The 22,577-nt window shown below is 43.5% G+C and overlaps 1 protein-coding gene across 9 annotated transcripts in view; it reads right to left on the bottom strand.

Moving 5' to 3' along the window:
* The window catches only part of SLC22A15 (solute carrier family 22 member 15), a 91,315-nt gene extending 69,905 nt beyond the window's left edge, over window positions 1–21,410 (bottom strand). For 8 of the 9 annotated variants that reach the window (XR_004727280.3, XR_013520360.1, XR_013520362.1 and 5 more), the window contains exons 1-2: window positions 21,242–21,410; window positions 4,678–4,890 (exon numbers count right to left, since the gene is read on the bottom strand). Coding sequence is in view for 3 of the 9 variants with exons in the window: in XM_035252565.3 (XP_035108456.1) it covers window positions 4,678–4,890; window positions 21,242–21,328 (300 nt within the window). In the remaining 6 variants the exon portion in view is untranslated. The remainder of the gene's footprint in view (window positions 1–4,677; window positions 4,891–21,241) is intronic. The other variant, XM_035252567.3, reaches the window with a different exon arrangement.
* Window positions 21,411–22,577: the final 1,167 nt, after the last annotated feature.

Below are 22,577 nucleotides of genomic sequence, written 5' to 3'. Positions count from 1 at the left end.
AACTAAGCCTAGATGAATCTGCAGATAATTATGCTGAATAAAAAAAAAAAAATCTCAAAGCGGCTTCTACAATATGATTCCATTTTTACAACACCCTTAAAATGGAAAACTCATAGTATCAGAGAGCAAATTAGTGGTTACTAGGGATTAAGAAGAGGGTAAGGGATGGGAGGGAAGTGGGTGTGGCTCTAAAAGGCCAACATGAAGGATCCTTGTGATGAAAATGTTTTGTGTCCTTGCAGTGTCAGTGTCAATATCTCAGTTATCATATTATACTATGGTTTTCCCCATGATACCCTACAGGGTACTCACAGATAAAGGGTACACAAAATTTCTCTGTATTATTTCTTGCAACTGCATATAAGTCCACAATTATTTCAAAATAAAAATTCTAATTAAAAATAAAAGAACATAAGAGGCAGCCTGAAGAGGTTCCCATGGGTCAATTAGGAAAATTTTGAGCTCCAAAATAATTCAGAGCTGTAATAAACTACAAATCACTGAAAAGAATAGGAATGCATGAGTACATATGCATATTTGATAAATATATAGGCAAATAAGCAGACAGAGACAGACAGACAGATAAGGGAGAAGAAAGGGCTCTTGCTTACAGTAGAAAGCATGCAGGCTAGTAAATGTGATGGAAGTTAAGAAATAACCATCTGGGGCCAGGCACAGTAGCTGGTACCTGTAATCCCAGCACTCTGGGAGGCTAAGGCGGGCAGATCACCTGAGGTCAGGAGTTCAAGACCAACCTGGTCAACATGGTGAAACCCCATCTCTACTAAATACAAAAATTAGCCAGGATGGTGGTGGCACCCGTATTCCCAGCTACTTGGGACACTGAGGCAGGAGGATTGCTTGAACATAAGAGGTGGAGGTTGCAGTGATAAGAAACAGTAAATTTATGTAACCTAAAAGTGATTCCCATAGTTCTCCTATTTCTTGAAATGAAAACAAAACAAAACAATAACTGTAAAGGGACAGGGAGAATATCAGACAATACCTGGAATGGATAATCAAAATTAACATCATCAGTAAGGGCAGATGGATATAGTGTCTTTTGATGTGATGCCCTGAGAGGGATATATTATTTATGCACCATTCTGACTTGGGATGCAAAACCAACCCGAATGAGGAATCATCAGACAGATGCAAAATGAAGAACATTCTTATTTTGAAAAAGAGAGAGGTATAGATGCTTTAAAAACATCAATGTTATAAAAGAAAAAAAAAAAGGCTGAAGATCAAAAGATACTGAACTATGACAACTAAACATCGTATGTCATCCTGAATTGAATTCGATACATGAGAGGAAAATATAATGCTATCAAGGACGTTATTGAGTCAAGTGACAAAATTAGGTAAGGATGGCAAACAACTAGGTATAGTTAATTAAAACTATAGTATCAATGTTGAATTTCTTAACATTGATAACTGTAGTGTGGTTATGAAGAGAATATCCTTATTTTTAGGAAACACAAGCTGAAGTACCTGGGGATAAAAGGACACTGGTATAGGCAACTTTCAAATGGCTTAGAAAAAAAAAACAGAAAGGCAATAATAATGCTAATGGGGCAAACTAATAACAACAGATGAAACTAAAGTAGAGAAGGGGATTCTTTATACTATTCTCGTAATTTCTTTCATTTGAAATTATTTCCAATTAAAAAATGTGTTAAAAATTATTTGACTCTGATTACTCACGAAAAAGAACCTAAGAGATGTACATGCCAATTTGGATTGGATACATTCCTAAAAAGCACAATAATTAAGAGTACAGGCTTCTGAGTTAAGACAAGTTTGGCTTCATATCTCAGTTCTGCCATTATTAGCTAACATTGACCTCAAGGAGTCTCCATTTTTTTTAATCTGTAAAATGGGGGAAATGATTCCTACCTCATAGAATTACTTTGATAACTAAATTTTGCATATATCACAGTCTCTGGCATAGCATAATCATGGAACAAAGCTGCTTGCTATTTTAATAGGTTAGAAGTGATGGCAATGGTGGTAGTGGGGGTGCTGGTGATGGCGGTGGTGACTGCTACAGGCCATGCAGATACAAAAATAACCAAAACATGGTTTCTGACCTCAAAGAACTCTCGGAGCTGAACTACAAACAACAGTCTGTAACAAAAGTGCAAATAAATTGTACCGGAACAGAAACAAAGGCATATTTACGCCTGGGGAGTTGGCTGGGAAGGCACACAGGGAAGGTGACTCTGAAAGTGAGCCTTAGAGGGTAGGTGAGGATTTCAGCAGGTGGAAGCCAGGACAAGTGGTGAGGCCATTCCTGACAGCAATGGGTGATGCTGAGAGCTCGGGGCACGTGTGGGAAACAGTCACTATTTCCAGGAGGTGAGGGCGGGAGAAAGTGCAGAGTGGGGCTGGAAAAGTCCACCTGGACCAAGCCATGAAGTGTGAGGGGTCCTGAACGTAACTCATGGGGTCTCTACTGTGTTGTGTGTGCAGTGGCAGAATCACCGGAGGTTTCTAAGTGAGGAGGAACCCCAGGAACTGCAGTCAGAAATGCTGCTTTGGTGGTCACTCAAAAAGTTAGTCTAACCTTTTAGGAGGGGGGCATTCCTTGGGAGACTCCTATAAAAAAGGCCACGAAAACATCACCCTTGGCATGTCTCCTCTCTTTTTAGTATGCCTCATCCAAAGCAGGATTATCCAAATAATTAACAACAGGTAAGGCTGGGTGAGCCATGGGGCAGACACAGGCAGTCACATACATACACATACATACACACACACACACATACACATACACACACATACACACATACACACATATACACACACATACACATACACACACACACACATACACATACACACACACATACACACATACACACATACACACACATACACATACACACACATACACACACATACACATACACACACATACACATACACACACACATACACATACACACACACACATACACACATACACACACATACACATACACACACATACACATACACACACATACACACACATACACACATACACATACACACACATACACATACACACACATACACATACACACACACATACACACACATACACATACACACACACACACACACATACACATACACACACATACACATACACACATACACATACACACACATACACATACACACATACACGCACATACACATACACACACATACACATACACACACACACACACACATACACACATACTCTCTTACACACTGACAGGCACTTAAGAGTGGCTTCCAGGGGGGGAATGGTCAAGGGATTTTGGGAGAGCTAACTAGCATGGCAACAAGAACTGAGAGCCGGCAAGGGTCCCAGAGGCCCCCTGTCGTAGTGGGCATTTACCCCATTAACTGGGTCATAGGGTCCAAGGACGGGGCCAGGAGTCAATAGACAAATGGGCAGCTTAAGGGGAGCAGGCAGGTAAAGGAGACAGGAGTATTTCTACGTTTTAACAACCAGCACCAGTACCTTCCAGCTGAGCATGAGACCTGTCCCCTATCCAGGGTGTCTCTTCACCAGACCATCCACCCTCAGATTCTTTAACTCTGGCTGGCTCAGAAAAACCAGAAACTTCTCTCTGGCCAGCAAAGTCCCCTTTAAAAGTAAGGCTTCCTGACCATACTAGGTGACACTTTCTGTGTTTTACATTGTACAGTCCAGGTACCCCATGTGGTTTACACACAGGACTGGACTTAAAAATGCTATGAGCCAGGAACTCACACCTGTAACCCCAGCACTTTGGGAGGCCAAGGTGGACGGACCACCTGAGGTCAGGAGTTGAAGAGCAGCCTGGTCAACATGTTGAAGCCTCTTCTCTACTAAAACTACAAAAAAAAGTAGCCAGGCCTGTAATCCAAGCTACTTGGGAGGCTGAGGCAGAAGAATCACTTGAACCTGGGAGGCGGAGGTTGTAATGAGCTGAGATTGCACCACTGCACTCCAGCCTGGGCAACAAAGCAAGACCCCATCTCAAAAAAAGAAAAAAATGAACTATGGATATTATATAAGAATCATTACATTTCTTTTTGTTAATTTTTGCATAGTAATGAAGAGAGATTAAAGTTTTAATTCACTTTTTTTCCCCTTTTTTTACAAAATTATACTTTAAGTTCTAGGGTCCATGTGCAGATCATGCAAGATTGCTACATAGGTATACACACACCATGGTGGTTTGCTGCATTTATCCCCCCGTCACCTACATTAGGTATTTCTCCTAATGTTATCCCTTCCCAATCCCTCCACCCACTGCTATTCCTCCCCTAGTCTCCCCAACCCCACAACAGGCCTTGGTGTGTGATGTTCCCCTCCCTGTGTCCTTGTGTTCTTATTTTTCAACACCCACTTGTGAGCGAGAACATGTGGTGTTTGATTTAAAAGGACATCATAATCAACATATGGTTCTTTTGGAGTTTGTATCTCATTTCATCTAACTAGTTTGGAAAGATTCGTGCTTCTCCCATGTGTAGTAAGACGGAAAAAGAATGTGTTTTCATAGAATATTCTTTGAAATAATAAAACTTTTAACTTTTAAATTTACTAGAAAATTATTTGAAAGCATGGCTGATATTTAAATCAGGAAGAACAAAAGAGTAGCTCCATCTGGACAAAGAGAGACACTGGTGATTGGAGCAGCCTGTTGTTACCTCCGAGGCGATGGAGGTGAAGCTGCTGCTGAAGTGCACGTGCTTATGGATCTCACTGCCGTTGGCTGTCAGGAGCCAGTCCCCAAAGGCCTGGTCTTCACCAGCTGACTGGTTGCCGTGGCTCTGATTTGGCAGGCGCTCTGCCAGGTCCCAGTGGTATGATGGCGTGGCCCCAACCAGTGCCATGAGGATGGCCTCCGTGGCTACGTAAAGCTGAAAGAGCAAACACACAGAACTGAACACTGCAGACATTTGCCATCAACGTTGAAGACACTTCGCAGGCTTGCACACCTCTAAGAATCAGTTCTTGCTTTTGTATTTTTACGAGCTAGAGATATAAGCCACATCAGAAACAAAGGAGAAAAACATGAAAAAGAACCTTTGTGATCTACCATGAACAGAATCATCAGCAATCCCATTTGTAAAACACTTTATACTTTTACAGAGGGTTTTCTTTCTTTGAGATATTTCTGATACTAAAGACACTGCTCATACGGTTATATGGTTCAAAAGCAGAAGGGCTTGCTGTGATTTAAAAGACTACCATCCCAGCTATTATCTCTTCAACACTGTATCTTCAGATCAGGTAAGTGTTCACTAGGGGGCTAGGAGTATCTTGGGCTTGGATTTATGATCTAAACAAGAGATTTCTGTGGTATAATTGTCTCACAAAAGAATATAGATTATATTGTTTTATTAAAGCAGGTAAGCACAATATATCCTTGAGTAAGCACTATTTTAAAATATGATACACAGCTCATAGTAAAATTTTAAGAAATTCGAAGTCCCAGCTATAGATATTCATTTTGTAATGTTGAGTTATACTTAGCCGTGGTTTGATCTAACCATAGTTGTTCCCCCGCAAAGAAAATATATTTCATGCATTCATTCAAGAAACCTTTATTAAACATATACGCCACTTGTCAGTGATTGTTCTGGGCTTTGCAGCCACTTGCAGTTGGGTTTATAAGTGAAGCCCTTCTGCATCTTTTTATGCTATAGATTTCCAGTATTAACTTCCACTGTCGGACAAGTATTTCAAGCTTAAAATTTATTAAGAAAACATATAGTCTACCCCAGAGAAGGACAATCTAAAGAAAGTATCCCTATTAACTTAGAACTTGATGTCTTAAAATACCTTTAATCAACACTCCTGCAATCCCAGCACTTTGGGAGGCAGAGGCAGGCAGATCATTTGAGGTCTGGAGTTCAAGACCAGCCTGGCCAACATGGTGAAATGCCATCTCTACTAAAAATACAAAAACTTCCCGAGTGTGGTGGTGGGCCTGTAATCCCAGCTACTTGGGAGGCTGAGGCAGGAAAATTGTTTGAAACCAGGAGATAGAAGTTGCAGTGAGCCGAGATTGCACCACTGTATTCCAGACTGGGTGGGCGACAGTGAGACTCCGTCTCAAAAAATAAAATAAATAAAAAATTTAAAAAACCTCTAAACAGAATAGGTAGTTTAAAAACTATAAAGTGTATGATTTCTCTACAGCATAGAGCAATAAGCCCACTTGATGTATGAGTTGACTGAGGCATAAAAAGGTGAAGAGGCTTGCCAACAGTTTGTCTGCATTTGGCAGAGAACTCCCAGCTTGGGTCTACTTCCAAGTCATTCTGCAGGGGCATATTCGGCTGTTAAATGGATAAGCGGAAGAGCCAGAGACAGAGTAATTTATGAGGAGCAGATGATGGAATCGCTGTCAAGGACAGAGAAAAGGAGTCATGACATGGTGTGTGTCATAACAGCAGCTAATGTAAAACCCAGATATGCCAGAGGCAGTGGCTCACACCTGTAATCCCAGCACTCAGGGAGGCCGAGGGGTGCAGATCACCTGAGACTAGTAGATCGAGACCAGCTTGGTCAACATGGTGAAACCCTCTCTCTCCTGAAAATACAAAAATTAGCTGGGCAGGGTGGCAGGAATCTGAAATCCCAACTACTCGGGAGGCTGAGGCAGGAGAATCGCTTGAACCCAGGAAGGAGGCAGAGGTTGCAGTGAGGCGAGAGTGCACCACTGTACTCCAGCCTGGGAGACAGAGTGAGGCTCTGTATCAACAAACAAAAACAAAATAAACAAAAAAACCCAGATGCAATGTTTCCATTCTGGGTAAGGCTTAGAGGATCTAAGGCATTCTCAATCTACTTTGAGTCCATTGACAGTGGGCCTCTCAGGAGAGGTACAAAGCTGCCATGGGTCAGGATGCTGGGTGTTTTCTTGTACTTTGCAAGGGCAAGCAAGTTCCTAGACTTACACGTTTCCTGTCTCCTATTTGCATACTATTAGAAAAGTGTTTGAATAGGAGGCAATCGGTTTATAAAAATAAAAGCCTTAATTATAGGAACAGATAGATGACATATTTAGTAGCAGCTATAATTACAAAGTCACTTACACCCATTTAGTAACTGCCCCTGCTGATTATAACCTGCAGAAATGTAACTGATAGGTATAAAGTAATAAAAAACATGGGGCAAGGGAACTCAGGAGGAGAGGACTCAAAACACATGTTCTAATGAATGTACGGCCATCAGTTAGGCAAAGCAACTAGTCATGTTTCCTGAATGTACTCTTTCCTACCTTTGTTCACACCATTCGCTTCACCTGGAAGGCACTTTCTCCTGCTGCAAATGTTTGAACTTTTCCCATCCTCCAAGATGGAACTCGGATATCACTTCCTCCACGAAGCCTTCCTTACTGTCTTGCTTGTGTCTCCAACCCCTCCAGAAGTCCTCTCCTGTTACTTGCTGCTCACTCCTACAGTTCCATCTAGACCTTCGAGAGCATGCACCATTTTCTTTTTTCTTTTCTTTTCTTTTTTTTTTTTTTGGAGACAGCATCTTGCTCTATTGCCAGGTTGGAGAGCAGTGGCACTATCTTGGCTCACTGCAACCTCCACTTCCTGGGTTCAAGCGATTCTCCTGCCACAGCCTCCTGAGTAGCTGAGATTACAGGTGTTCACCATCACACCCATCTAATGTTTGTATTTTTAGTAGAGATTGGGTTTCACCATGTTGGCCAGGATAGTCTCGATCTCTTGACCTTGTGATCCACCTGCCTCAGCTTCCCAAAGTGCTGGGATTACAGGCGTGAGCCACCACATCCAGCCTGCATGCACCATTTTCTTCACTGTATTATATTTATATATCTGCTGATCTTATTTTGCTCTATTGAAATATATTCTCCTTAAAGGCAGGATCTATGTCTGATTCACCTTTGGGCTTCCAAAGCAAATAACCCAGGGCCTACACACTCCACAAGTAAATGAATAAATGACCAGGATGGAATACCAGTAATAGCACATGCCTCTATAACGCTAACTAGGTACCAGGTACTATTCAAAGTTTCTTCTGAATATGTGTTAACATATCATATATACACACAAATACAAACACACACACACATACACATACATATACACACACATATACATATACACACACACATATATACATATACACGCACACATATATACATACACACATACACATACACACATAAATACATACACATACATATATACATACACACACATATATACACATACACACACATATATACATATACACACATACATATACACACATATATACACACACATATATACCTATACACACACATATATACATATACACACACACATATGCATATACACACACATATACAAACACATACACACATATATACATATACATGCACACATATATACATACACACATACACATACACACACATAAATACATACACATACATATATACACACACATATACACACATATATACATATACACACATATACATATACACACATGTATACATATACACACATGTATACATATACACACATACATATACACACATATATACATATACATACACACATATATACACACACATATATACCTATACACACACATATATACATATACACACACACATATATATACACACACATACCTATACACACACATATATACATATACACACAAATATATACATACACACACATATATACAATACACACATATATGCATATACACACACATATATACATACACACACACATATACACACACACACACACACACACACGGTTTTTTTTTTGAGACAGTTTTGCTCTTGTCTCCCAGGCGGGAGTGCTTAGTATTAACCAGCCATGGGGATGTAACCTAAACACAGAATATGGGATGGTTCTCCTTGGTTTGCCATCTTTGGCTGTGACAAATTCATACAGCTCACATCCTATTCTTTTCCCCCAGAAAACAAAAATATTCTCTCATTCTACTCTCCACTATTACTTACAAATACCACGCACACTTTCACCCACATATTTTTGCCTAATAAAACTGCACCCATCAGCAGATGGGCCTTTAAGCCACAATAAACTAACCACCATCCATTGTCTACCAGAGTGGGAATAACAACATCTCAAATAAATCATTATCTTCTCTAGCTCTACCTCTAGGGAAGGAGAACAAGTGCCACAGATGGCTGGATTTTCCCCCTTTCAATGTAATTATAATTAGAAAAATGACTGAAATGCACTAGGCGATTGAAATGTTTAAAGTTTCAAGAAGTGAAGGTTTTCAAAGTAGTTTTATATTAACACCATTATGAGCTCTTCTAATTCTTCTCAGGAAACCCGAAAAGTCTCCTATAAATTATCTCATCACAACGCCTTGTGCTGTGAAGTCACGGTTAAGCATGATGTTTATTTTCTAAGTAGGAAAAATGAGGTGCAGAACGACTGAGTACATTGTTCAATGTTACGTATGACACTAATTGCAAAACCAGGATGAGAACAAGAACCACTTAACTTTGCGGCCAGAGCTTTTTTCAGAGAAAATAAACGGAGGGGGGTATAAAAGACGATTTTACTGTTGTCATTATCTTTAGTTTTTTGTTTTTTGTTTTTTTTGAGATGGAGTTTGGCTCTTGTTACCCAGGCTGGAGTGCAATGGCGCGATCTCGGCTCACCGCAATCTCCGCCTCCTGGGTTCAGGCAATTCTCCTGCCTCAGCCTCCTGAGTAGCTGGGATTACAGGCACGCGCCACCATGCCCAGCTAATTTTTTGTATGTTTAGTAGAGATGGGGTTTCACCATGTTGACCAGGATGGTCTCGATCTCCTGACCTCATGATCCACCCGCCTCGGCCTCCCAAAGTGCTGGGACTACAGGCGTGAGCCACCGCGCCCGGCCATCTTTAGTTTTTTATGCATTTAGTACTCAGTTACCTAACTGAGTCAATCAAAAGCATTACATAAGCAAGACCATAATCATGAAGACAGGATTATATGCCCAGTGCCCAGCACAAAGTAAACATCCAGTGAACATTTGTTGGCTGACTCAGACTAGCTATTTTTTGTGTGTAAAATTTGAGACACAGGAACACACCCAGAGTAACTAGTGCCTCTAAACACTGTTTCTTCCCCATTCTAATCTATCCACATTACGACAAATGATGAATCTCCCTGAAACTCCTCATGAAACTCTTCCGGTCAGAACATACTAATGGATAAATGATAAGTTTCCTAGCATTCCAGATCCTCCACTACATGGTCCAGGTGCTAACTACTCTGCATTCAAGCTTCCTCTACCAGCCTATTCACTTCCCCAAACATGACTTCCTCATTGTGTGGTGTGAAAGCAGTGGAATCTGTTACCCGAGTCTGAACCTCAGCTCTAATCAAACCTTGAGCAAATCCAAACCTGAGTTTCATTTTCTTCCAGTTAAGAGTGGACGCCAGTGGTACATCTTTACCTAAGTCATTCATATCTAAATAACCTACCTTCAGTGTCAAGTGGGATTCTTCCATGGTCAACAGTGAACTGCACGGCACTGTACAAATAGTACCTATTAGTGCTTCCCAAATTTAATGTGACTCCCTAAGTCTGGGGTGGGGCTGAGTCTGCATTTCTAACAAGCTGCAACAACCAACAACCACACACTGTGTAGCAAGGGCATAAGTTATCACCTCTTCCACACTTGTTCCAATTTTGTGTTTTTCTACCTGAAATGACCTTCCCATTTCTCCCTAAACCCAAGCTTCAGAGTTCAGCTCAAGCTCAGATGTCTCTCTGAAGGCTTCAACAAATCACTGTAGACCATGCCATCTCCTTTCTTAACTTCCAAAGCATTACATGGCTGTATTATTTACTGGGGAAATATTGTTTTGCATCATTATATAATGTGTAGATATAGTTCAACTCTAATTTTCAATGATTTGTCATCTCCTGAAGGAAAGAAACCCTAACTTATATTTCTATTTCCCTCTAAAGAACCCAACACACTGCTGTATATGTAAGAGTCTATCATACATCTATATGAAATATATATATAGTCTATCATACCTCTATATGAAATATATATATAGTCTATCATACCTCTATATGAAATATATATAGTCTATCATACCTCTATATGAAATATATATAGAGTCTATCATACCTCTATATGAAATATATATAGAGTCTATCATACCTCTATATGAAATATATACAGAGTCTATCATACCTCTATATGAAATATATACAGAGTCTATCATACCTCTATATGAAATATATACAGAGTCTATCATACCTCTATATGAAATATATACAGAGTCTATCATACCTCTATATGAAATATATACAGAGTCTATCATACCTCTATATGAAATATATACAGAGTCTATCATACCTCTATATGAAATATATACAGAGTCTATCATACCTCTATATGAAATATATACAGAGTCTATCATACCTCTATATGAAATATATACAGAGTCTATCATACCTCTATATGAAATATATACAGAGTCTATCATACCTCTATATGAAATATATACAGAGTCTATCATACCTCTATATGAAATATATACAGAGTCTATCATACCTCTATATGAAATATATATAGAGTCTATCATACCTCTATATGAAATATATATAGAGTCTATCATACCTCTATATGAAATATATATAGAGTCTATCATACATCTATATGAAATATATATAGAGTCTATCATACATCTATATGAAATATATATAGAGTCTATCATACATCTATATGAAATATATATAGAGTCTATCAAATATATCTTTTAAACTAACTTCTTGAATAACAACCAAAAAAAAAAAAAGATGAAAAAAGACCAGTAACTCTGTTACCTAATTTTTGTTCCAGTCACTAAGACAAAGCCAGGTGCGGTGGCTCATGCCTATAATCCCAGCACTTTAAGGGGTCAAGGCAGGGAGGGAATAACAACATCTTGAACTCCCTGTAGTTCAAGACCAGCCTGGGCAACATAGTGAGACTCTGTCTCTACTTAAAAATACATTTTTAAAAAATTCTCGACAAATTATTTAATTTGCATCTGTTTCTCTCTCTTTTTCAAGTAAAATGATAATACCACTAACTGATCATCCCTTCTTCTTCAATGGTTTAATTTTTTTTAAAAATTGTAAAAAGCACCAAAACTCTTCAACACATAGGATTACACACCTCAGATGATAAAAATGAATAAAAAGTAGTCCTTTCCTTCAATACACATACATTCAAGTTAGGACAACAAGTAGTCTTACGTCGTAGATCACTTAATCACTGGGCTATGTTCTCAGAAATGTGTCATTAGGCGATTCCATCTTCGTGAATGTCAGAGAGTACGCTTACACAAACCTAGACCTATAACCCACCACACACCTAGGGTGTATGGCATAGCCTATTGTTCCCAGGCTCTACATCTGTAAGGCATGTTACTACACTGAATAGTGTTGGCAACTAGAACATGATGGTAAGTATTTGTATTTCTAAACACACCTACCATAGGAAAATACAGTAAAAGATTTTTTAAATGGTCCACCTGTATAGGATACTTACCATGAATGGAGCCTGAGGGACTGGAAGTTGCCCTGTATGGATCAGTGAATGAGCAGCGAATGGATGTGAAGGCCTAGGATGCTACTGTAGACTTTATAAATTAAGTACAATTAGGCTACACTGAATTTATTTTTAAATTATTTCTTCAATAATAAATTAAACTTACTGTAACTTTTTTACAGTTTAATCTTAAAAATTTTTAACCTTTTGACTCTGTTGTAGTAACACAGCTCAAAACACACATTTTATAGCTGTACAAAAATAGTTTCTTTATGTACTTACTGTACAAGCTTTTTTCTTTTTTTTTTAAAATTTTTTGAACTTATTTGTTAAAACCTAAGACACAAACACACACATTAGCCTCGACCTACCTAGGGTCAGGATCAATACCACTATCTCTACCTCCATATCTCCTGCCAGTGGGAGGTCTTCAGGAAAACAACATCCTGAAGACATGGAGCCCTCGTCTTCTACCACACCATGCCTTCTTCCGGACTATCTCCCAAAGAACCTCCCTGAGGCTGGTTTACAGTTAACATTTTTTTTGTAAGTAGAAGGAGTATACTCTAAAATAACAATTAAAAATATAGCATAGGAAGTACTAGGCAATAGGAACTTTTCAACTCCATTATGATCTTATGGGCCCAGTGTTGCATATGCAGTCAGTCACTGACAGAAACATCGGTGTGTGGAGTATGACTGTATATCCCAAGCTATAAATACAAGGCAGATTGTGATGAATATTATATTAGCCATAGTGGGAATGAAGTTCATGAGAGCACAAAGAAAGGGGATGTGAATTCCACCTAGGAGACAGGAAAAGGTTAATGTGATACTTGAGCAGGTAGTAAAGGCTGCTAAGGAGTTAATGAAAACAAAACTCAGGAAAACAAATTATTTGGTAAAAGCAATAGCCCAATCAGAGTCAGGAAAGTAAAGAATATATCTTTACATATCTGGGAAGAATTATATGGCTGGCTCAGCTATTCCCAAACTTCAGTCATCTGAGTACCCCTTGCAAGTTTTCACATGCCCATTTTCTCTTTGCTATTATTTACTCAATAGTCTTCTTTAAAATCAATTCAAATTTTTTAATTTCAGAAAACATAAAAATAGAATTTTATATCAATACAGCTATCACTTGCCAGGTAGAACTATAAAAATAAGCACAATTTTAGAATGCCAAGTGTTTGCTAGTATGTTTTTGTTTAAGGTGGGCCACAAGACCTATCTTCAGGCTATATTTGGGAGAGGGGTGAAAGTGAAGGAGCAGCTGTTTTTTCTTTTTATGCCCAGGTTGGGGCAGTTGCCTTTGTGCCTCACATAGCTTGCCACTTACATGCTGGTCTGCCTTGTTGGCATGGCACAGCCTCGAGGCTGCAACCACTCCACCTTCCTGTGGCTCTGACTCCTTGCCCGGGTACATGTTTAATTCTACGATGAAAGGCAGCCACTTCATCAAGTTTGGAGGCAGGGAGAATGACACAGATTCCAGTCACTTTTGATGGGCTCCAGATCACATCTTCCCTTCTCAGCTGCCTGCCCTGCAGATGTCAAGCTTCAGATTCACACTCAAAGACAACAGCCTTACGGGGACTGCTGAACCAGATCCCAAAACGGTGTACAGTCAAATGTCCATAATGAATGATTCATCTATTATACATATATAATACACACACACACACACACACACCTCCATCCCAGGGGTCCTGCTTCTCCACCTGAACCATGACTGATACAACATTAAACAAATACGGAAAGTATCTTCATTTATTAAATCTAGAAGTAAGTACATGTGTGTTTGTGATATTACTCTCTGTATTTTTCCATCTGAACTCTCATAATTTAAAAAAAAAAGTTTTTTTAAAAAATGAATAATACAATAAAACAGAATTATGTCAAGTTTTAACTACATAATGTTTTGTACCAAAGTCTGAAGCTCCGCTAATTCTTTCATTCTAGCTCATACTCTTTGTTAAAACAGGAATATTTGAAAACGTTTTTAGAAGCGCTAACACCAAATGAGAGTTTCTCCTTAGATAAATAGGACTAAACAAGGCTCAAGAAGGGAATAACTCTCTCACTTAATTAAGAGTTAATGCTATTTAATACAATATCCATATACCACCTACATCTACCATGCAGGCTATTCTGCAGAGAATGCAGAAAGAGATAGGATTAGAAATAACTGATGGAGTGACAGAATCAAAAACAAATGTGAAAAGATAGTCCTAGAAAGAGGGCAGAAACATGCCTTCCTTCTGGGCATGTGCCCTGAACAGAGAAGGTATTTAAGATAGATGAGGATGAAAACAAATTTTGAAGTAAAAGGAAAGGATGTTTAGAAAATTTACACCAAGTAACCTCTATTTTATCCATGAAGTTGGGACAAAAAGCATCTAGGCAGAACGAGATGAATAGAGTCAGGGGAAGTCTGGGCATGAGAAGAGTGATAAACAATCAACTGGCAAGAAGTAAAGGTCAGAACGGAAGAATGAACCAACACCATGGTCTGTGTGGGTTTGTGAACTGGAAAAAGAGGAAGCACAACATATGCAACACAAGAGAGGTGAAGAGCAAATGACGGCATGGCCATATGTTGAGATGCCATGCTACAGCCATTGAAAAATAGGGAGCTGTTCCTTCATGTGCGTAACAAGGCATTGACAACGTTGCTGAGAGGCGAAATCCAGTTATGACACACGTTTCTGTAAAAAAAGATGGTATACAACATTTATATAATAAAGAGTCTGGAAAGCTATACACCAGAATGTGAGCATGCTTTACTTTTGGATAGGAGAAGCACTCGTGATTTTTTTTAATTTCTGTATTTTTCCTTTTTTCTACGATCACCATAGGCCATTTGTTGAGTATACATGACGTCCCTTGAAAGCACACGTCAGTTCGCATGGGTGTTTGGTCAAAGAAGTCAGAAAGCAGAGTCCCGAGCTGCGCCTGTCTTTGGATTTGATAGTCTTTTTCTTCTAAGGCAACCTCTGACTGTGGCGATGAATCAAGGTGGTATTCTGAAACCCAAGGCCAACACTGACACAAAGCCAATTCATCGCTGGGCATTGGGAAACTCTGAGAAATCCTAAACTTGCAAAACAAACTAAATTTTCATGATCCAGCCATTTCCAAGCACACAGTAGAGACTGAGGGGTGACCTGCCTGATAACAATGACCTAATAATGCCCTCTCACAGCAGACTACCACAGCAGTCCAGCCTAGTTCTTTCTGCCATGTTCACAGTGCCTGTCTTCATGACTTTGATGACCTTTTTGGTCCTGTCCTGGAAGATAATACCTTCACTGTCAAGGCACAGGCAAAACAGCCACGAGTGGTCTTGGCAGGCATTTGGCTGGGGCTTTGGGTGCTGCAGAGGCACTGGGTTAGTTGCTTTCCACGGAATGTCCTAATTCTTGAGATGTCCAGGCCTAAAGGAGCTCCTTAACCCTTCTGGAGGGCTCCTCTATCTCTACAGCCTTTGTGGATGAAAATCTGTCTGATAAATCTGCATCTTTACCTGCTTTACACTAGGGGGCAATGTCTGTCTATGGACAACCACAGCTTTCCTGAGGGTGTGGGGGTCAGTGTGGCTTTGGTTTCTTTGACCCAACCACTGTTTGTCTCTTTGTCCCACCCACCTAAACTGGTGAAAGGCAAAAGTTCCCAGATCACCATAAACCCTCAGAAGACCCAACCTCCAGGCCCAACTGTCTGAGGGCTCAGACAACTAAAATTAGACAGTAGGAGCGGCATAAAACTTGCTCAAACTGGCAGAGAGCCCTGGTAGATGTTTTGGAGTCATGAGGGAGTCTTACTAAGACGGTAGGTTCTCATCACGGCGGAAGCCTCCGTGGTGGTGAGAATACCCTGGGGATGACAGCTAGGCTTTATAACTTCAATACAGCAAAGGCTTCACTAATGCTTCCGGTGTGAACTTTATCACCTGCTTATGCCAGGGAGGTTAGAAGAACCAGCTATGACCTCAGCCGTGGCTCATTACACGAGTCTTCCTAAGAATTTCTTGTGGAGGGAGGGACGTGGTGCCACATACAAGCAGATAGGGGAGGTAAGTTGTGATAGCATTCTACATGAAGGTTAACAAAACAGCCTGAATAAAACTCACTCTACCCCGTCCTCCTGTGTTTAAAGGACCACAATTCACAGCCATAATTGACCCAAGAAATATTGATTTTAAAAAATAATAAACTATTATTCTCATAGAGCAAATCGTAGTATTCTCTCCTAGATACACATAGTTTCTTCTCTTTACCATTATTTTTACATAAAATATTTAATACGGAAAAGCAAAACATAAAATTCATGCAACAGCGATCACAATTAACAAATGATAACAGATGCAATCTCTTTTGTGCCCTCCCCCCAAGCTCACCCCTTCCCTTCCTTCCCAAGAGGCAACCAACCTCATGAATAGGGTGTGGCTCTCTCTACTCCATGTTCTTATATTTCTACACTGTTTATATATTTTTATAGAGCAAATATAGTATTGGTTTGTATGTTCTAAAATTTTATATTAAGAATATGTGTCACATAGTATATACGGTTCTGCTTTTTTTTCACTTAACATTGTGTTTTAGAAATTCCTCCATATAGTCGTATACAGATCTAGTTCATTTATTTCACATGTTGTATTGTGTTAGCTTTGTACCACATCTTATCCAGTCCTGTTTTGAAAGTCAGGTGGTTCTAACTTTTGTTATAATAGACAGTGTTGCAGTAAACAACTTATACAAAGCTCCCCGTGCACCATTCCAGCGACAGTGTAGGATGTGTACCTAGGAGTTTAATGCCAGGTTTTAATTCTACTAGACGGTGCCAAATTGTTCTCAAAATGGGGTAGTTTTTATTTCTCCTCATTTCATCACACTTGTACTGTTAGACTGTTTCATGTCTGCTAATAGAGTAAGCATGAAATATTTCACGGTCATTTTTATATGCCTGTCCCAGATGACCACTGAAGTTAAACCACCTTTTCATGTGTTGACTATGATAGTTTCCTCTTCTGCAATCACATCACTCCACTTTCTAAAATGCCGTGAAAAGCTATTTATTGCATGGATAATATACTGCACTGGGCATTCCAAGATCTAAAAAATAAGGTTATTAAGAGTTTATATAAAAATAATACCTTCCTGAACACCAGAATCTAAGATGAGATTCGTAGCACAGCTTCACAATTCTGTTGGTGAATGCTTGTTTTAGATTATATGTTCCTGATAGTTAATGGATGTTTTAAATTCTGTGCAAATTATACTACAATGTATGATTCACGATTCTGAGGAAAATGATGAAGCAGGAGCCTCTGGCTTAGAACAAAGAAATAAGGTCTATTTTCATTTTCTGTCTAAAAGAATCAAGAAACAATGAATTGTCTTCCAACCTTCCTCCTCCAGAGCGCCTAGACAACAAGCAAACACACACACAATAGTGATGATGGCAGCAACTCAGAGTCACCATCAGAAGAGAAAGAGTATTACGCTAAACAGAGTATTCCTACTTAAATACCACAGATAGCTCTGATCTAGGGAGAGCAAGTATATTTTGATGGTCAGAATGTTTCTAACTGTAAACCTTATTGCTTATGCATAAGTCAACCTTTTTTTTTTTTTTGAGACGGAGTTTCGCTCTTGTTACCCAGGCTGGAGTGTGCAATGGCGCGATCTCGGCTCACCGCAACCTCCGCCTCCTGGGTTCAGGCAATTCTCCTGCCTCCGCCTCCTGAGCAGCTGGGATTACAGGCACGCGCCACCATGCCCAGCTAATTTTTTGTATTTTTAGTAGAGACGGGGTTTCACCATGTTGACCAGGATGGTCTCGATCTCTTGACCTCGTGATCCACCCGCCTCGGCCTCCCAAAGTGCTGGGACTACAGGCTTGAGCCACCGCGCCTGGCCAAGACAACCATTTTTACATAGGCAATCTTTTTCCCTTCGCTTTTTGTTTATGTACATTAATACCACATATCACAATTATCAGGGCATTTGCATCTTATGCCGAGGAAAAATCTGTAAAATCTGCATCTATTCTTTAGTTATCTCAAAGTTGAATGCTACGGAGATTCCAAAAATTGCATTTGCAAGGAGTATGAAGGCAAGTCTCCTAGCCAAAGGACTCTGAATAGTGACGTAACTTTCAATGATTTACATGATGGTACCAATACTTCAAGAAAAGAGCTAACCAAAAACCCTTTAGAATTGGCTTTGGTATGTGCTTTTGTCCTCTCAGTTTGAACTTGGATGTGTTTGGAGTAAAGGGAAAACCATTTTTTAAAATAATAATGATGGTCCCAGAAGAAGAAAAATGTTAAAAGGCCTGTAAAGTTTCCACCTCTGTCCTGGTTTTGTGCCTCTCAGCTGGGGTTAATCATTATCAAATCTCAGATGGGAAGAAGGCTCCCACTGAAGCAGAGGCTCCCTCTCTCTGGCCTTGTTGCTGTGCTGTTGGTCTGCCCCTTCCTTGGGCAATGGTACAAAAACTCTTTGGATTTTTAAAAACAGACAAACCTCCTTCCATTTAAGGCAACTGTATAAAAAGAGCTTCTTACTACGCTGGGGGAAGCAAAACCTTACCCCCAAGAATGATGAAATCACCTTTGATACAACTGAGCAATGAGACTTCACAGTACTCCCACTTCACAGACCAGCTGCCCTAACCCAAAATAGCAAAAACAGACTCGGTAGAGAGGTCTTTGGGGATATCCACTCTCATACTCAGGACAGCTCTGGGTGGCTCTACAGCCAACTGGATCACGTAGTGGGGTGACTGAGTCCTCAAAGACACATGTGAAGGATTCACTTTTGCCTGGGCTGGGCTGGGGCATCTCCTCCACTGGTATAGACACAGCTACAGGGCATCTCCTGGCCCACAGCTACAAGCGAAACAGTCACTCATCCCCAACACTTTAAGGCCTAGTCCTTGTACAGCAAATACTGACCATGAGTCAGTCAAGGTTTAGTGAACGGTCGTGGGCATGGGACTGGAACGTTTTGGTAGCAAACTCTAACTGCGTCAACCGTAAATAAAAGTAGGTTAGAAAAACTTAACAGGTCCTGAACCCAGAACACCGGCCTTTGTAGAATGTCACTCCACCGAAGACAAACTGACTCCAAGTTAGTGGATACTTGGCTAGGCAAATAAGAAAATGGTAACAGGAAGTAAAGGGTAGGGATAGAGAGATGGGGAGCTGGGATTGTTCAGGAGAGGAAGCATGCTCCTGGAATTCATGGTTGGAACAGAAAAAGGGTTTTCTCAGAGAAACTGTTATAAATAAAGATCAGGCATCGTGGTTGTAATCCTATTTTCTCTGTATAATTCTATTTTCTCTGTATTAAACACTCTTTATCATTTAGCATGAACGTTTTTTTCTCCCTGAGGGAAGCTCAATTAAAGCTGAAACAGGGAGCTGAAAAGAACTTCAGAATACCACATATCCATGAGCTGAGAACTGTTCTGCTAGACAAGGAACTGACTCCATCATTTGAGCTGTTTCTGGCTGGTGATGAAATCAACGGAACTTTCAAACATTTTAATCAATCAGTCAGTCCCTACCTTCCCGCATCTTCCTGTTGAGCCACTGCCTTATGCAAAGTTTAAGCAACTTGTGGACTGGTGGCTATATCCATGAACAGTCTACTTCCTGCAGAGTAACTATCACACGTTAACTAATTACTTAACTGTCTGCCCGCCCCACCCGCAGCCACTAGAATGCAAGCTCTTGAGGGCAGTGACTCATTTGCCCACCATGGCATCTCTATGTTCAGCACATCCTAACCCTCATTAAAGGTGTTGACTGAAGGAAAGACTAAAATGGCTGGCTCACAGCAAATACTAAGAAAGGATTTGTGAATGAAATGCCTCTAGCATACTAAGAGAAGCAACCGATGTCAAACGAGCCATTTAAGTCGGTGAAGGGCTAACCCTCGCCTGGCGCAGTTAATCTGTAGCGACCTTTCACAAATGGAACCCACAGTTGGAGGCTGGGATACACGTAGGTTCTGAGAATTCTTTATAATGAAGAAGTGATTCCATCTGATAACCACACATGGTAGATGGCACTATTCGGCTTACGGATGTCCCAGCCCAAGGCTGGCGCAGGGCCGAATGAGCCAGCAGAACTCAAACCGGAGGGAAATAAATCCCACGCTTTGGAAGCCCCTGGAATAGGAAGGCCCCTGAGACCCAGGAAAAGGGGCAGAGGATACCCAGCGCAGACGGAGGCGATCCTAGACACAACCTTCTGTCTGCAGGGTACCCAGACTGTGTCCCAGATTCCAAGGTGACAGTGCCACAGGTAGGGCAGCACTCCTTTCGCATTGGCAGCGTGGTACAAGCAACAGCGTAGGGCAGGTAACGCAATTGTGCATCCCTTGGTCACCAGCACAGCGGCTTGAACCCCCCCCGCCCCCATATACACGCTCCTTCCGCCACTCAAGGTGGTGGGGTGGGGGGGGGCCGGCAGAACCCGAGAGGCTCTGAGGCGGGCCGGCGACCTTGGTGCTGCCGGCCGGGCCCAGACCACCGCGCGGCGCCTCGCCCTGCCCCACCCCGACGCTCGGCACACCTCGGTGTTTGCAGAGCCTCGGCCTCGGGGCCCCGGCCGTCTGGGAGCGCACGCCTGGCCCTGGGCCGGGAGGCCCTAAGAAGGGAAGCGGCGCTGCGGGGGCCGCGGGGACTTACCTGCAGCAGCACGGCCAGCAGGAAGCACAAGTACATCTGATAGATGCCCATCTCCCCCACCGCCTGGAACGCCTCCTCCACCTCCATGGCGGGCCGCGCGCGGGAGCCCCGCCGCCCCGCCGCCCCGCGCAACGCGCGAGCCCTGGGCGCCTGGCACCCGCTCGGACCCGCCGGGGTGGGGGCGGGGGCGGGACCGCGGGCGGCGGGGCCGGGGCGGGGGCGGGGGCGGGGGCGGGACCGCGGGCGGCGGGGCCGGGGCGGGGCCGGGGCGGGGGCGGGAGCGCGGGCGGCGGGGCCGGGGCGGGGGCGGGGGCGGGAGCGCGGGCGGCGGGGCCGGGGCGGGGGCGGGGGCGCGGGCGGCGGGGCCGGGGCGGGGGCGGGGGCGGGAGCGCGGGCGGCGGGGCCGGGGCGGGGGCGGGGGCGGGAGCGCGGGCGGCGGGGCCGGGGCGGGGGCGCGGGCGGCGGGGCCGGGGCGGGGGCGGGGGCGCGGGCGGCGGGGCCGGGGCGGGGGCGGGAGCGCGGGCGGCGGGGCCGGGGCGGGGGCGGGAGCGCGGGCGGCGGGGCCGGGGCGGGGGCGCGGGCGGCGGGGCCGGGGCGGGGGCGGGGACGGGAGCGCGGGCGGCGGGGCCGGGGCGGGGGCGGGGGCGGGAGCGCGGGCGGCGGGGCCGGGGCGGGGGCGCGGGCGGCGGGGCCGGGGCGGGGGCGGGGGCGCGGGCGGCGGGGCCGGGGCGGGGGCGGGAGCGCGGGCGGCGGGGCCGGGGCGGGGGCGGGGGCGGGAGCGCGGGCGGCGGGGCCGGGGCGGGGGCGGGAGCGGGGGCGGGGGCGGCGGGGCGGGGGCGGGAGCGCGGGGGCGGGGGCGGCGGGGCGGGGGCGGGAGCGCGGGCGGCGGGGCCGGGGCGGGGGCGGGAGCGCGGGCGGCGGGGCCGGGGCGGGGGCGGGAGCGCGGGCTGCGGGGCCAAAGACGCGGATGCTGGGCGGGGAGCGGGGACCGGAGCGGGGCGACGCTGCGCGAGGGCGAGGGCGAGGGCGAGCGGGGCGTTCGCGATCCGGGGCTGGATACCCCGGGCCCGGGCTTCTGGGCTCCCTGTTTAGAAAAAGGGTGTTTTGTTTTGTTTGAGGGTTCGCTGCCTGCGCCTTAAAGTGAGGAAAGAGGAAGTGGGCCGGGCCGTGCGGCGCCGGGCGTGAGAAGAAACGCCGGGACGGCGTCCGCGTGTGACCCTGGGTTCTGCCTGCAGGGGACGCCGCAGCTGCGGGGCCGCCTGGCGGCTCTCAGCACTGTCTGTCCTCTTGCCCAAACCCGTTTAATGCGGGGGCTCGGGGAGCCCGAGACCCTTCA

The sequence above is a fragment of the Callithrix jacchus genome, chromosome 7, assembly GCF_049354715.1.
Source record: "Callithrix jacchus isolate 240 chromosome 7, calJac240_pri, whole genome shotgun sequence".
Taxonomy (NCBI): domain Eukaryota; kingdom Metazoa; phylum Chordata; class Mammalia; order Primates; family Cebidae; genus Callithrix; species Callithrix jacchus.
This window is presented reverse-complemented; position numbering and strand designations above follow the sequence as displayed.